This window comes from Oncorhynchus gorbuscha, linkage group LG26 (assembly GCF_021184085.1).
Source record: "Oncorhynchus gorbuscha isolate QuinsamMale2020 ecotype Even-year linkage group LG26, OgorEven_v1.0, whole genome shotgun sequence".
In the NCBI taxonomy this organism is placed as follows: Eukaryota; Metazoa; Chordata; class Actinopteri; order Salmoniformes; family Salmonidae; genus Oncorhynchus; species Oncorhynchus gorbuscha.
The window spans coordinates 23,765,190-23,781,726 of NC_060198.1; the positions used below are offsets into that span (position 1 = coordinate 23,765,190).

Here is a 16,537-nt window from a genome sequence, read left to right on the forward strand (position 1 = left end):
AACACACTTTACAGATCAAATGTTGTTTAATACATGGGGTTAGAACACATAAAGTTAAACATTAGGGAGTCCAGTATGGCAGGAGTGACAGAGTCCAGACAGTGACAGCCAGGTGGAAAGGTGAAGGATCACAGGGTAGGACAGAGTGGGTGGAGAGTGCAGAATGGATCCAATCAATATTAGGCAATTAATAGCTTTGTTTCGTTTATTTGATTCATAATGTGCAGCTCAAAGTGCTTTACAAGAAGCTATAAGAAATAAAATATTGGCCTAATAAAATACAAATAATACTTTATAATAGATATAAAACAGCAGAATACAACAATTAGGCGTAGCCTATATATAGTTTCTGTATTGAAAGCCTAATAAGGCTGGTTGTCTTTAAAAAAAAATCATAAGCGCAGTTTCAATCACATGCATTATATATTTGCTCATGTTCTGATTTTTGAATGCATGCCAAGCTATCACAAGGTCATCAGGATGTAGCATTTCTATCTCTTAAGGGCTTTATTCAATATGTAAAACTGAAGAGTTACAGATTCCGCGATAGAAATGTAAAGGTAGCCTCATTTCCGTTTGAGCCTACTACATGTGTAGCGTTTATCATGAATTCAGTCTCTGCTAAAGCGGGAACATTGCCTTTACATTTCAACCACGCTGTAAACCTGGACTTCCGCAAATCAGATTGAATAGAGCCCAAATTATTAGTCACTCACTATTGCAGGTTTACAATGACCCTCCAGTACAATCACCCTTCAGTGGAAATTCCCATGAAATATACTTGAATCATATAAATACTTCAAGTCTCCCTCAAATGGGAGATAAGAAAGAATCCTACATATTTAGCAAAATAGACTAGCCATACTGACACGGAATGAACACTCTCAAAAGTAAGTGATATTTTATATGATATATTTATAAATACATTTGACTAGGACACTACTAATTTGTGTATTTTTTCTTCTCGATGCAACTTTCTTTAAAAAAAAAATTGGAAACAATATTTTGTTAAAAACAAAATTGTCTGAGGAAAGTCATAATAGCTTGGACATATTTTGAGTGGTTGTCTCCAGGCATTTTATTGTGCATGGCTACTGCGTACCTCAATGCACTACATTTGACACGCGCCCCTTTCTTGCATAATGTTCTGCGGAGGCACTGGCTGTATCTCAGTTCAACTTGTTCAGAATCCGTATCGTCATAGAGTCGTTCTGCAGCTGTTTTTCCTTTCTCCAAGTTGTAGGTCTGCTCTGCAGTTTAGCTTTTCTGGTCCGGTCCGCACACCTTCCAGAGAGGTCAATGGACGCAAGGAGTTTGGTCGAAAAAATATTAGGCAACATACCCATGGTTCACGGGTCTAGTGTCAAAATCACGGTAAGTCTGTTGGACGGCGACGATGCCCTATTCTTACGTGGTCTTTACTGTATGTAATTTAATCGCAAACTTGTATGGGTAAAATTACGTAGCTTTGCATGGTCTTTAATGCTCGATTTGAGTTGAAATCACTTTGACCGTTAGAACATGTAAACATTGTGTTGTTTTTGCATAAAACAAACCCTAGCACACGACAGGACATATTTGCGCTGAAGAATGCACAAGCATGTATCTAACAAAGATCAATATCGCATTTAGCTGCTGCTAAATTTAGTAAATGCAATCATACCGTGTAACTGCAGGCACATTTAGGAAAATATACTGTAGGTTTAGTTAAATTGCAAAACAAATGCATCTCTTTGTGCATTTTTAAACTTGGTGTGGTTTGGTTTTACAACCTGTCATGACCACTAACAACACAGATTCCAAAAGTGCACTAACCCCAACTTCTCTCTGCTTGATCTGCAGTCAACCCATAGACATACATGTATGCATTACATTGGCTCCATCTCTATAACCACTCCACTCCTCTTCTCCTAGGGCCTGACCCTTGACCCGTCCAGCCAGTCTAGGAACATACCGTACCAGTCCATGGTGACCTCCCTGGGCATCCCCGCAGCACCAGAACTAAAGACTGTCTGCAGACCCCTAAACCAAATCGACTTCACCCTGGTGAGTGTGTGTGTCAGTGCCGGACACTGCCGTTTAAGATAGGGGAGGACAATCTTTTTTTAAAATTGAGCATGGCCTTATTTCTATTACAGTGTATTGGATGACTGTCATTCCAATTCCATTCACCCAGCTCAATGTCACATCGATAGGTTGAGACTACTACATGATACATTTTCTCCCTTTACCCATCATGATGTTGCTACAACCTATACAACGTAGTTGCACAGGTCGAGATCTGCCTTGCTAGCTAAGCAAGTAAAAGTGAGAAAAAAAATACAACGAAATATGGCTCTCTCGCTCTCTTGCCTCGCCTTCATTTTTGAAGAAATTGATTTGTTCAAAACTGTCCAGCTATTGTCTTTCTCTGAGTCGACTACTCACCACATTTTATACACTGCCGTGGCAGCTAGCTGTAGGTTATGCGTTCAGTACTAGATTCAATCTCTGATCCTTTGATTGGATGGACAACATGTCAGTTCATACTGCAGGAGCTCTGATAGGTAGGAGGAAGTTGTCATAATTAATGTGTAAGCCTATGGAATGGGGTGAGAACCGTGACCCTCCTAGGTTTTGTATTGAAGTCAATGTAGCCAGAAAAAGATGGAAACTAGCTGTCCTCCAGCTACACCATGGTGCTACCCTACAAAGTGCTGTTGAGGCTGTTGGGTTGTAATTTGAAATACTTGTTACACCAGAAGTTAATGTAGGAGGAATGTATATGGTGGAGTCAATTAAGGGTGAGCGATGGGCTTGGAGAGTTACTAAGTGAGGGAAAAGGCAATCACATGGTTGAGGTCACTGATAAGGGTGGATAGCTGTGGATTAGTGAGGAATGGGGGGCCGAGGTCAGGTCACATGAAGGGAGAAGGAACAGTTTATTGCACACGTCACTTAACTTCCCGCCAAGCAACAAATATGTCATGTTTAGAGAAAAGGAGGAGACTGCCTAAATTGTGGTGTAAATACTTGTGCTGGTGGGAATATGTCTTTGTCTTTTCAGCTGTCTGACCCATTGGGTGAATAAACTTAGTTTGAGCTTTTCCTAGTTGTCTGTTGTTTTTACTCTGTTTACTTAGAACCTAACACCACTGTAGACCATTGCTAAACAGTGCGCTTTAATCAATTATTTGGTTACGTGAATATATTTTGTATAGTTATCTAAAAATAATACATTTTTTAATGTTTCACAATACAACTTTTGTATTTTTATGAAACTCACTGAGGAGGATGGTCCTTCCCTTCCTCCTCTGAGGAGCCTCCACGTGTGTGTGTGTGTGTGTGTGTGTGTGTGTGTGTGTGTGTGTGTGTGTGTGTGTGTGTGTGTGTGTGTGTGTGTGTGTGTGTGTGTGTGTGTGTGTGTGTGTGTGTGTGTGTGTGTGTGTGTGTGTGTGTGAGAGAGAGGGGGAAACTGCTACGGTTCTCCAGAATGTTGCAGGTAGAATAATAAAGCTGACATGAATAGTTCTGATACGATTCCTTATTGCGTTGTGTCCTAGCATACTGGCCATGGTCCATTTTAGTTGACTGACCAGCTGTGTGCTTCTGCCTACAGGAGGTGTGTCTGAGCAGTATGTCTGCGGGGCTGCAGCTGTATCAGGATGTGCTGGGTGTGCTGAAGGAGCGTGTGACCACTGAAAAGGTGACAGGACTCCTGGCTGACATCAGAGACCTGCTGGCCCAGGTCAACAAGGTGAGACTGACACGCACAAACTCCCTGAGTAATAGCAAGATCACAGAGGTCCTACACTCATATCGTCACGCTTGAGATGTTCGTTTAGGTTGATAACCTCCTGTATGTGTGTGTTTTTGTGTTGTTCAGATGCAGGAGCCGGGCCAGATGAGCAGTGTGGCCCAGTACGAGGCCTCGGGACTGGCCTCACGCCTCCCAGGGGACTACGAGGTTCAGGTTGCCACTCATTTTATCCTGTTGCAGCTCCGTGACTTCACACAGAACCTAAAACGCAGCCTGCGCAATGTCGAACACTTGACTTCCAGGCCAGGACAGAGTGGCTGAACTACTCCTTTTCAGGCCAGGACAAAGGGGCTGGGCTGCACTCTACAGCGGCAGCAAAACCTGTGCAGACATGGATGGAGGACCGGAGTGGGGTCGTCCGTGCCAGAAGCCTATTGGACTTCTCAGGCAGCTGCGTCATTCGAGCCTGCTTCAGTCTTTCTATTTATTCTGTCAATCAAGGTCAAACGGGACATTCGAAAACATGAAGCAAGTGGAGCACTTTATCTGAGAGAGAGGGACGGTACACAATTGGTTTTGGTTTTGGTGCCATCCCCTATCTGCCAAGATCTGGTCCTCATCCTTTAACTGCAGGTAGCTGGCCTTGTTCGATCTGTTCCCCATCAATTGGTACAATAGCAACTGAAGGACTGAGTACCTGCGTTTCTTCATCTCTTTCTCCCCATGAGGGTTTTGTTCTTAGCTTGTCCTGCTAGTCTACGACACCTCTGATTGCTGTCTCAGGTTTTCCTTGAGATAAAGCAACACTGATAGCTGCCAGATAGTGGCAAGTCCCCGCCTGCACTCCCTCTAACTCGGATGTGAGATAAACCATGTCCACTGTTTGATTTGTCTGTTGAGGCTCTTAGATACTTATTTATACTTAAAATATATATTTATATTTATGAAGTACTGAGATATTTGTTTGTGTATTTTAATTTATTTTGCGTATTCATGTCTATTTATTTAATGTATTTATATTGTATGTGTTTTGTATTGATTGATACAGTCATCCCTAGAATAATTTTCTGGTGGGTGTCAAAAGATTTGTATTGTATGTGGTTTTGCAGAGAGGTAAAACAAATGTTATATACCAGCAGCTCCGATCTCCTTCCCTTTGATTTATTTATTTATTATATATTTTTTTACAGGATAGTAGGAAGTCGGGAGACATGTATAGAACAAACAGTGAGGAAGGGTTTTAGACGAGCGGCCGAGTTGCCTTGAAGGCATGTTGTCACGGTTTTGACTTGAGGTTATTGTTTGTAGGGGTGCCAGTTAGGTTGTGCCGACCAGAGAAAATATTGCTTTCTCCTTTTTGTTTTGTGAGGGAACGAGTCCCGTCTGGTCCGTCAAGTCTACACCAATACAAAGGACACATGGAAAAGGATGGACATACACTTTTCATTAACCATTAAAAACATTGGAAATAACTTCAAAACAACTGTTCTTTTGTATTGGTTGTATTACCAACATAAATGATCACACACAACAAACAATGAGCTCTGGTTCCTCCAGAAAGGTCCTGTACCTCGGGCCTAAAAGAGTCCAGCCTGGTAAAGGAGTTCAGTGAACTCAAGTGACCTTAGTCACGCAATGTTTGTCCGTTCATAAAAGTGTAGCTTAAACCCAGCCTCAATCAAAATATCAAACTCTTTTACTATACAACCATAAATAGTATCAAATCTCAGTAGTCTTCAACTAAACTGACCACAAATCAACACGGTATAAATCACATTCAAACAAATGAAGTATGTATGCAAAAAAACATGCAAATCCAATCCGCTAACAGATCTCCAGCAGAGAAAGGTCATGACGAAACAGCTTAGACCAACAGATGTGTAGTCCAAAGGAAGAAATGAGTGGATCCGATCCTGGTTAAACTTGAAACAAGGCTACAAAGCACATTTTTAAATACAACAAAGCAAACAAAGTAAAGAAGCTTCGGAACTGAGGGTTGAACACATCCTCATTTGCACCACCATCACAACCCCTTTTTCGCAACTGATGCAGGCAATTTCATTGGGAATTAAAGAGGAAGCGAACAGGTCAGGGTTCCCTATCCGCAGGCAGAACAGTTGAAACTGGAGCAGCAGTACGACCAGGTAGACTGGGGACAGCCAAGAGTCATCAGGCCAGGTAGTCCTGAAGCATGATCCTAGGGCTCAGGTCCTCTGGGAGCGGGAAAAAGAGAGTTAGAGGGAGCATACTTGAATTCACACAGGACACCAGATAAGACAGGAGAATTACACCAGATATAACAGACTGACCCTAGCCACCCGGCACATAGACTATTGCAGCATAGATACTGTTGAGACAGGTGGTGTCTGAGGAAGGCCCAGAAGATTTCCAGAGACTTCAGCCACACCAGCCATGGACTGTTTTCTCCCTTACCGTCTGGCAGGTGGTCTCGGAGCATTAGGGCCAGGACCAACAGGCTCAGAGAGTTTCTACCTGCAGGCTATAAAGACTGTTGAACAGCTAACCCCTGGCTGTCCTTAAGGCTATTTGCACTGACTCTGCATTCCCACATCAAACACAAATATATATACACACACACACACACACACACACACACACACACACACACACACACACACACACACACACACACACACACACACACACACACACACACACACACACACACACACACACACACACACACACACACACACACACACACACACACACACACACACACAGAGTGTAAACAGAGTAAAAACTAACAGACAACTAGGAAAAGCTCAAACTAAGTTTATTCACCCAATGGGTCAGACAGCTGAAAAGACAAAGACATATTCCCACCAGCACAAGTATTTACACCACAATTTAGGCAGAGTCTCCTCCTTTTCTCTAAACATGACATATTTGTTGCTCGGCGGGAAGTTAAGTGACGTGTGCAATAAACTGTTCCTTCTCCCTTCATGTGACCTGACCTCGGCCCCCCATTCCTCACTAATCCACAGCTATCCACCCTTATCAGTGACCTCAACCATGTGATTGCCTTTTCCCTCACTTAGTAACTCTCCAAGCCCATCGCTCACCCTTAATTGACTCCACCATATACATTCCTCCTACATTAACTTCTGGTGTAACAAGTATTTCAAATTACAACCCAACAGCCTCAACAGCACTTTGTAGGGTAGCAACATGGTGTAGTAGCTGGAGGACAGCTAGTTTCCATCTTTTTCTGGCTACATTGACTTCAATACAAAACCTAGGAGGGTCACGGTTCTCACCCCATTCCATAGACTTACACATTAATTATGACAACTTCCTCCTACCTATCAGAGCTCCTGCAGCATGAACTGACATGTTGTCCATCCAATCAAAGGATCAGAGATTGAATCTAGTACTGAACGCATAACCTACAGCCAGTTGCCACGGCAGTGTATAAAATGTGGTGAGTAGTCGACTCAGAGAAAGACAATAGCCCACTGCTGCCTCTGTGTTATTATCTACCTCGCTCCTAACTCATCACTATTCCCTTTACTACTTGTGTACAGTATAACCGTACACTCATATAGATCCACAGTATATTATTAACATTTCACAATATATATTTCTTGATTTTCTTTTTAATGGACAATATGGTTAGCGCATTTCTTTAACTCCTACACATTGCTAGTCATTAGCAGCTGAGATAGAATATTGTTATTGTTGGATTATTATATTGTGTGGCAAGAGAACAGCATACCCAGGATCAACACTTAAATAATAGTGTTGCAATAGTGTTGTAATAAAAGCTTTTAAAAATGTAATAGGAACATTTGAACCAGAACCTCTATGCTTGTCTACCTTCAAGTTGAAGATGAACAGACTCAGTCTGAGGAATCTCTCTGTTACCCCTACTCTGTCACAACCTCGGACTCAGTGGGGAGAACATATGATTCAGATGTTGCTTGCGTTCCATTGTTATCCATGACTTGATGGACCATTGTGAACAGATTCACAACATTGTCATGGGGCTGTGAAGAGCTGTTGGAGACTGCAGAGCTTTTCGCAAAAAGCAGGGATGAGAAGAGGGAACAGCAACTTATTTCACTGACATTTCAGCAAAGGCATACACACAGGCTCGGTGGAAAAGAACTTCCCTGATTGTTCTATCGACTTTCACGATGAGGGAAAAACAATGTATAACACACTTCTCCGCTGCCACTGATTCCATTAACAAACACGTTTCTGTGTTTCAAAATCAGGTTTTGGAGTTCATCAACTACAGTGCCTTGCGAAAGTATTCGGCCCCCTTGAACTTTGCGACCTTTTGCCACATTTCAGGCTTCAAACATAAAGATATAAAACTGTATTTTTTGTCAAGAATCAACAACAAGTGGGACACAATCATGAAGTGGAACAGCATTTATTGGATATTTCAAACTTTTTAAACAAATCAAAAACTGAAAAATTGGGCGTGCAAATTTATTCAGCCCCCTACTTTGTAGCGCCACATTTTGCTGCGATTACAGCTGTAAGTCGCTTGGGGTATGTCTCTATCAGTTTTGCAAATCGAGAGACTGAAATTTTTTCCCATTCCTCCTTGCAAAACAGCTCGAGCTCAGTGAGGTTGGATGGAGAGCATTTGTGAACAGCAGTTTTCAGTTCTTTCCACATATTCTCGATTGGATTCAGGTCTGGACTTTGACTTGGCCATTCTAACACCTGGATATGTTTATTTTTGAACCATTCCATTGTAGATTTTGCTTTATGTTTTGGATCATTGTCTTGTTGGAAGACAAATCTCCGTCCCAGTCTCAGATCTTTTGCAGACTCCATCAGGTTTTCTTCCAGAATGGTCCTGTATTTGGCTCCATCCATCTTCCCATCAATTTTAACCATCTTCCCTGTCCCTGCTGAAGAAAAGCAGGCCCAAACCATGATGCTGCCACCACCATGTTTGACAGTGGGGATGGTGTGTTCAGGGTGATGAGCTGTGTTGCTTTTACGCCAAACATAACGTTTTGCATTGTTGCCAAAAGGTTCAATTTTGGTTTCATCTGACCAGAGCACCTTCTTCCACATGTTTGGTGTGTCTCCCAGGTGGCTTGTGGCAAACTTTAAACGACACTTTTTATGGATATCTTTAAGAAATGGCTTCCTTCTTGCCACTCTTCCATAAAGGCCAGATTTGTGCAATATAGGACTGATTGTTGTCCTATGGACAGAGTCTCCCACCTCAGCTGTAGATCTCTGCAGTTCATCCAGAGTGATCATGGGCCTCTTGGCTGCATCTCTGATCAGTCTTCTCCTTGTATGAGCTGAAAGTTTAGAGGGATGGCCAGGTCTTGGTAGATTTGCAGATACTCCTTCCATTTCAATATTATCGCTTGCACAGTGCTCCTTGGGATGTTTAAAGCTTGGGAAATCTTTTAGTAACCGGAAGGTTGCGAGTTCAAACCCCCGAGCTGACAAGGTACAAATCTGTCGTTCTGCCCCTGAACAGGCAGTTAACCCACTGTTCCCAGGCCGTCATTGAAAATAAGAATGTGTTCTTAACTGACTTGCCTGGTTAAATAAAGGTTAAAAAAATTCATTCACAACAGTATCTCGGACCTGCCTGGTGTGTTCCTTGTTCTTCATGATGCTCTCTGCACTTTTAATGGACCTCTGAGACTATCACAGTGCAGGTGCATTTATACGGAGACTTGATTACACACAGGTGGATTGTATTTATCATCATTAGTCATTTAGGTCAACATTGGATCATTCAGAGATCCTCACTGAACTTCTGGAGAGAGTTTGCTGCACTGAAAGTAAAGTGGCTGAATAATTTTGCACGCCTAATTTTTCAGTTTTTGATTTGTTAAAAAAGTTTGAAATATCCAATAAATGTTGTTCCACTTCATGATTGTGTTCCACTTGTTGTTGATTCTTCACAAAAAATACAGTTTTATATCTTTATGTTTGAAGCCTGAAATGTGGCAAAAGGTCGCAAAGTTCAAGGGGGCCGAATACTTTCGCAAGGCACTGTATATATAGGGCAGAGTGAGGATCTTACCCATTGAGATTACTTCATGTAGTCCTGCTGGATTTACAACATACATGATTGTCTTAACTACACCAGTAATGGTTTTGCCACCCACTGGAGGGTCTGGGACTGTACCATCATTCACATCAATAATTGTACTTGTACAATCAGACAACTATAGACAGGCAACTCACTTGGAATGGGAGTTCCTGGGAGCAATGTTCCTTCCAATTGTTTGGGGCACTGAGCAAATTTTCGGTCTTGTCATGCCTCCCGAGCTAGAGATTCTTGGTTCGAGTCCATGCTCTGTTGCAGCCTGCCACGACCGGGAGACCCATGGGGCGGCGCACAATTGGCCCAGCATCGTCCGAGTTAGGGGAGGGTTTGGCCGGCAGGGATGCCCTTGTTCCATTGCGCACTAGCGACTCCTGTGGCTGGTCGGGCGCAGTGCACGCTGACACGGTCGCCAGGTGTACGGTGTTTCCTCCAACACATTGGTGCGGCTGGCTTCCGGGTTAAGTGGGCATTTGTGTGAAGAAGCAGTGCGGCTTGGTTGGGTTGTGTTTCGGAGGATGCACAGCTCTCAACATTTGCCTCTCCCGAGTCTGTACGGGAGTCGCATCGATGAGACAAGACTGTAACTACCAATTGGATACCACGAAAAGGGGGGTAAAAAAACTATTGTGAGCGGAAACTTGAGCTTTGTGAGAGTTTTTGCAACTTCTGGGGCGCATTTACAGTGAACACTTACAGTTTTAGACAGTAGCCAATAGGCTATTGTGGCTATTTGAGCATGATATAGGCCTAAATCCCATAACATTTTCACATGGAAATAGCTTTGACTTCTATGATTTTCAATGCAGGCCTACATTGCGTGAGACTTTTAAAAAGTGTTTACATTATGAAGGGATTGACATTAATTAATTCATTTTGACCTGGTCTAACACCATGCACCAAATAGGTGACTGTAAATTGCATTGTATTGTGTTGTAATATGTAAGAAACCACTTTACAAAATGAAATGAATTATTATTACCATACAGAGAATTAGACAGTGTAGGCTACCCCTCTGCCTATAAGCTTGTTTGCATATTCAAGCCTGTCTCAAAACCCAACACTGCCCCTTTAATTAAGACATAAGCTTTTTACCTGACTGGCTTTTCAAAGGCAAACGTATCCTACACATGTTGTGCTCTTGTAGGAAGCGGTAACTCCCCATTGCTGACCTATACTTATCTATAACTGGGCTAATAACTCGCTAACTAGCAAAGTATATCAACAAATGTGCACACCCGCGGCTCTGATCTGAAAAGTGCATTCACTCGAGGGTGATTGAAAGACCGCTTATGGGCTACTCCCGTCAAGAAGAATTCGACTCCTTTGGCTCTGGCTGTGCATAAAACAAAATCACAGACTCAATTTTGAAAAGTTAGATTTGTTTTGGTTTGTTGCATTGAAAAGGGCTGATATAATGTTGATTCGATCACCGAAAAAAACGTTGATCTATATAGTGAAAACTAATGGGGCGCACTCAGTGACGTTCAGTCTGTTCAGCATGGAATTTATTTTGCGTGGCAGTCCTGTAGGAAGTGTGCTCCAGCTCTTCATTGCCTTCACATTGAGCCATCGCTACACTTACACGTCATAGTTCCCAAAATGTTATGTAGTTGGGCGAACTTCCCAGAGGTCTTCACTTCTTCAGACCTGGAAATTTCCTCCTGAATGATGACCAAGATCGGATACTTTTTTTGGCATCCGCCATGGTAGCACTGCTTTTGACACAACGGGAGAGAAAATACCCCATCATTCTCGGAAGACGCTGGCAAATCACCTGTGCTACAGACCACATCTTCATCTCGGACACAACACCTTTTTCTGAGTCTGTGGATGGGGTCTCTGAATCGTTTGAATCCTGAAGAAGGACAGAGTCTGTAGGCCTTATAGTACCAGAGTACTCTGTGGTCTGCAACAGGCTTTTCACACCATCTATTATGATTTTAAAAGCATCACAGGCTGTTGTGTACATACTCATAGAGGAAGCGGTGGGTGTGCTCTGTAAAATGCTGTCCTCACGGGTACTTGACTCTGTGTTGATACATTCTTTACCCAGTTCATAATGCTGTCTACAAAATCAGACTGCTTCATGTTGTCATCAGCTTCAAATGTCTTTACAAAGCTCTCTGCAGCCACCACAAATGTGTCCATGATTTTAGATGTCTCTGAATCAACATTCATCGATGACACAGAGACATCGTCCTCTACCATAGTGGGCATCTTGGTCTGGCGAGCAGCTTTGCTGCATGGCTCTGAGTTCTGAGAGGGTGTTCTAAGACCTGCATTTTTCTCAGGAGTACCTAACAAATTCCCCCTTGCTTTCTCTGGAAGCTCTGACTGGATAGTTTCCTGATGTGTGGGTTAGGATATCAGATGGGCTTTGGTGCTGGTTGCACTCTCCCGTGGACTCACATAGGATGATAACTCACAAGCGAAGAGAGAAAAGCTTGAAGCAGCGAATTCATCCAGTTGGGAGATTTTTTTTAATTAATTAATTTAACCTTTATTTAACCATGCAAGTTAGTTAAGAACAAATTCTTATTTACAATGACGGCCTACCAAAAAGGCAAAAAATATAGGACAAAACACAATCACGACACTACATAAAGAGACAACATAGCATGGCAGCAATACATGACAACACCGTATGGTAGCAACACAACATGGGAGCAGCACAAAAAAAAGCACAAACATTATTGGGCACAGACATCAGCACAAAGGGCAAGAAGGTAGAGACAACAATACATCATGTGAAGCAGCCACAACTGTCAGTAAGAGTGTCCATGATTGAGTCTATGAAGGAAAAGATGGCGATAAAACTGTCCAGTTTGAGTGTTTTTTGCAGCTCGTTCCAGTCTCTAGCTGCAGCAAAATGAAAAGAGGAGCGACCCAGGGATGTGTGTGCTTTGGGGACTTTTAGCAGAATGTGACTGGCAGAGCGGATGTTGTATGTTGAGGATGAGGGCTGCAGTAGATATCTCAGATAGGTGGAGTGTGGCCTAAGAGGGTTTTATAAATAAGCATCAACCAGTGGCTCTTGCGACGGGTATTCAGAGGTATACCAGTTTACAGAGGAGTATAGAGTTCAGTGATGTGTCCCATAAGGAGCATTGATGGCAAATCTGATGGTTGAATGGTAAAGAACATCTAGCCACTCGATAGCACCCTTATCTATAAATTACATTTCTGTAATCTAGCATGTGTAGGATGGTCATCTTAATCAGGGTTAGTTTGGCAGTTGGGGTGAAAGAGGAGCGATTGCGATAGAGGAAACCAAGTATAGATTTAACCTTGATATGTGCTGAGAGAAGGACAGTGTACTGTCTAGCCATACTCCCAAGTACTTGTATGAGGTGAAACAACAAGGTTAAGGTCAGAGAACTTGTTGGATACTAAGAAAGCTTTGTTGTAGAGCATTTATCACAACATCCAGGGAGGAGCCAGTTGAGTATAAGACTGTATCATCTGCATATAAATGGATGAGAGAGCTTCCTACTGCCTGAGCTATGATGTTGATGTAAATTGAGAAGAGCGTGGGGCCTAGGATCGAGCCTTGAGGTACTCCTTTTGTGACAGGCAGTGGTTGAGACAGCAGATGATCTGACTTCATACACTGCACTCTTTGAGAGAGGAAGTCAGAAAACCAGGCCAAAGACCCTGCAGAGACACCTATGCGCCTTGGCCGGCACAAAAGAATGAAATGGTCTACCGTATCAAACCTTTGACCAAGTTGTCATTTTAGCTTAGCTTCTTTCCAAACCTGGTCTGAGAGCATTTCTTAATATTCTGTATGTAAATTAGACACTCCAATTAGTATGGTAGGTTACATTTTGTATAGTATGTAATACATTTGGTCCATCACCCATTTCGTATGATATGTTACAAATTACAATTTATATTATATTTTATAAATTTGCAAAATGTACAATATGTTACGAAATCTAGCTCAGTAACGTTAGCTAGGCTAGGGGTAAGGTTGAGGTTAATTTTAGGAGGTAGGTTAAATAATTAAACTAGGGTTAGGTGAAGGGTTAGCTAAAAGGGGTAAGGTTAGGGGAAGTTTTAGCTAACATGCTCAGTAGTTGCAAAGTAGTAAAAATTGTTGAAAAGTTAATGAGCTAAAATGCTAAATTTGTCCATGATGAGATTCTAATTCACAACCTTTGGGTTGCTAGACATTTGCGTTATACGCCCGACCAACCACCATACTACGTAACCATCTGTCTCATGCAAACTTAAAATATCAAAAACTTAGGTTTACATAAAGAATAATACAAAAGGCTCTGAAACCAGGTTGTTTTTCCACTGCTGGTCCTGTCTTTCTTTGGCTAGACTACTGGGTCTTTCATCTCTCTCCTGTTGATATTTCAAATCCAACTGCTTTCCATCCGATTTGGGAAGGATGCAAAAAAAGGGTATACTTGCTAAAACATGTACGACCAGTACAAACCTGTTTGAACTGCGCCCTGAATTTGAGGATTGCAGGTGTCATAAAGATAATGGTCTCATGCACCTGATAGGCTAGGTGCTATTCTATACCGCAACCACTGTAGATAGCCTATTACTAGTAGTACTAATATATATATAGGACTAATATGTCTATCAATATCAGATGTTATGTTGACTTTTGAAATCCCAGGCCTACATGTATTCCAAGGACTAAGCCTACCTTATTGTCATCCATAATTGATAACTTGAAGTTCAAATCCACGTCTGTCTCAGCTACATGGAAGAACAGTAATGATGACTGATGAAAAGTAACAGACTTTATAACGGTATTACGTCATGCAACCTAATGTTGTGCATGTCCGCAAGGTCGTTTTGTTGCTGAAGAGCGCGGGGTCTGGGAATAACATGGGGGGCAAGGATATAGGCATGGTGCTGTGACTGTAAGAGCAATAATTCAAGGATGTGCTGGCTATGTTCCTTGTGATACCTTTAGGCCAACTATTAGTCCAAAGGTCCCATAAGACACTTCGAAAAGGATCCACTATGAGGAAATAATTTGAACTATTACAGACTACAAAGGGAAACACTGAAGTGAGCTGCCCATTGATGCGAGCCTAACACACGAGCTAATTGCCTTTTATGCTCTTAGCTCGCTTCGAGGCAAGAAACACTGAAGCATGCACGAGAGCATCAGCTGTTCTGGATGACTGTGTGATTACGCTCTCGGTAGCCGATGTGAACAAAGCCTTTAAAACAGGTCAACGTTCACAAAGCCGCTGGGCCAGACGGATTACCAGGACGTGTACTCAAAGCATGCACGGACCAACTGTCAAGCGTCTTCACTGACATTTTCAACCTCTCCCTGACCGAGTCTGTAATACCTACATGTTTCAAGCAGACCACCATAGTCCCTGTGCCCAAGGAAGCGAAGGTAACCTGCCTAAATGATTACTGCAATGTGGCACTCACATCGGTAGCCATGAAGTGCTTTGAAAGACTGGTCATGTCTCACATCAACAGCATCCACCCAGACACTCTTGGCCCACTCCAATTCGCATACCGCCCCAACTGATCCACAGATGACACAATCTCAATCGCACTCCACAACGCCATTTCTCACCTGGACAAAAGTAACACCTATGTGAGAATGCTGTTCATCGACTACCACTCAGCATTCAACACCATAGTGCCCACGAAGCACATCACTAAGCTAAGGACTCTGGGACTAAACACCTCCCTCTGCAACTGGATCCTGGACTTCCGGACGGGCAGCCCCCAGGTGGTAATAGTAGGCAACAATACATCTGCCACGCTGATCCTTAACACTGGGGCCCTTCAGGGGTGTGTCCTTAGTCCCCTCCTGTACTCCCCTTTCACCCATGACTGCGTGGCCAAACACGACTCCAAACACCATCACTAAGTTTGCTGATGACAACAGTGGTAGGCCTGATCACCGACAACGATGAGACAGCTTATAGGGAGGTCTGAGTACTGGCAGTGTGGTGCCCGGACAACAACCTCCCCCTCAATGTGAGCAAGACAAAAGGAGCTGACCGTGGACTACAGGATAAGGCGGGCCGAACAGGGCCCCCATTAACATCGACAGGGCTGTAGTGGAGTGGGTCAAGAGTTAGGTTCCTTGGTGTCCACATCAACAAACTATCATGGTCCAAACATACCAAGACAGTCGTGAAGAGGGCACGACAAAACCCCTCAGGAGACTGAACATATTTGGCATGGGCCCCCAGATCCTCAAAAGGTTCTACAGCTGCACCATCAAGAGCATCCTGACCGGTTGCATCACCGCCTGGTATGGCAACTGATCGGCATCTGACCGTAAGGTGCTACAGAGGGTAGTGTGAACGGCCCAGTACATCACCGGGGCCAAGCTTCCTGCCATCCAGGACCAATATAGTAGGTGGTGTCAAAGGAAAGCCGATAAAATTGTCAGAGACTCCAGTCACCCAAGTTATAGACAGTTCTCTGCTACTGCACGACAAGCAGTAGCGGAGCACCAAGTCTAGGACCAAAAGGCTCTTCAACAGCTTCTACCCTTAAGCCATTACACTGCTGAAAAATTCATAAAAATCGCCACCGGACAATTTACATTGACCACCCCTTATACACTGCTTCTACTCGCTGTTTGTTTGTTACCTATGCAGTCACTTCGCCCCCATCTACATGTACAGATTACCTCAACTAGCCTGTACCGGTGCCCCCTGTATATAGGCTCGTTATTGTTATTCTTATTGTGTTACTTTTTATAATAGTCTACTTGGTAAATATTT

At 43.0% G+C, this 16,537-nt stretch overlaps 1 protein-coding gene across 1 annotated transcript; it reads left to right on the plus strand.

Moving 5' to 3' along the window:
• The first annotated feature begins 726 nt into the window (after window positions 1-726).
• Window positions 727-5,211, plus strand: LOC124016028. Its single transcript, XM_046331546.1, has 5 exons — window positions 727-890; window positions 1,238-1,374; window positions 1,915-2,046; window positions 3,599-3,736; window positions 3,866-5,211. The coding sequence occupies exons 1-5, from the start codon at window positions 875-877 to the stop codon at window positions 4,058-4,060; spliced, it is 618 nt and encodes a 205-aa protein (XP_046187502.1). The 5' UTR covers window positions 727-874; the 3' UTR covers window positions 4,061-5,211.
• Window positions 5,212-16,537: the final 11,326 nt, after the last annotated feature.

Excerpts from the sequence above, each read along its gene's own strand:
- LOC124016028 (XM_046331546.1), top strand. Across the intron at positions 1,375-1,914 it reads GGTCTAGTGTCAAAATCACG|GGCCTGACCCTTGACCCGTC; the intron begins GTAAGTCTGTTG and ends CTCTTCTCCTAG. Across the intron at positions 2,047-3,598 it reads ACCAAATCGACTTCACCCTG|GAGGTGTGTCTGAGCAGTAT; the intron begins GTGAGTGTGTGT and ends TTCTGCCTACAG.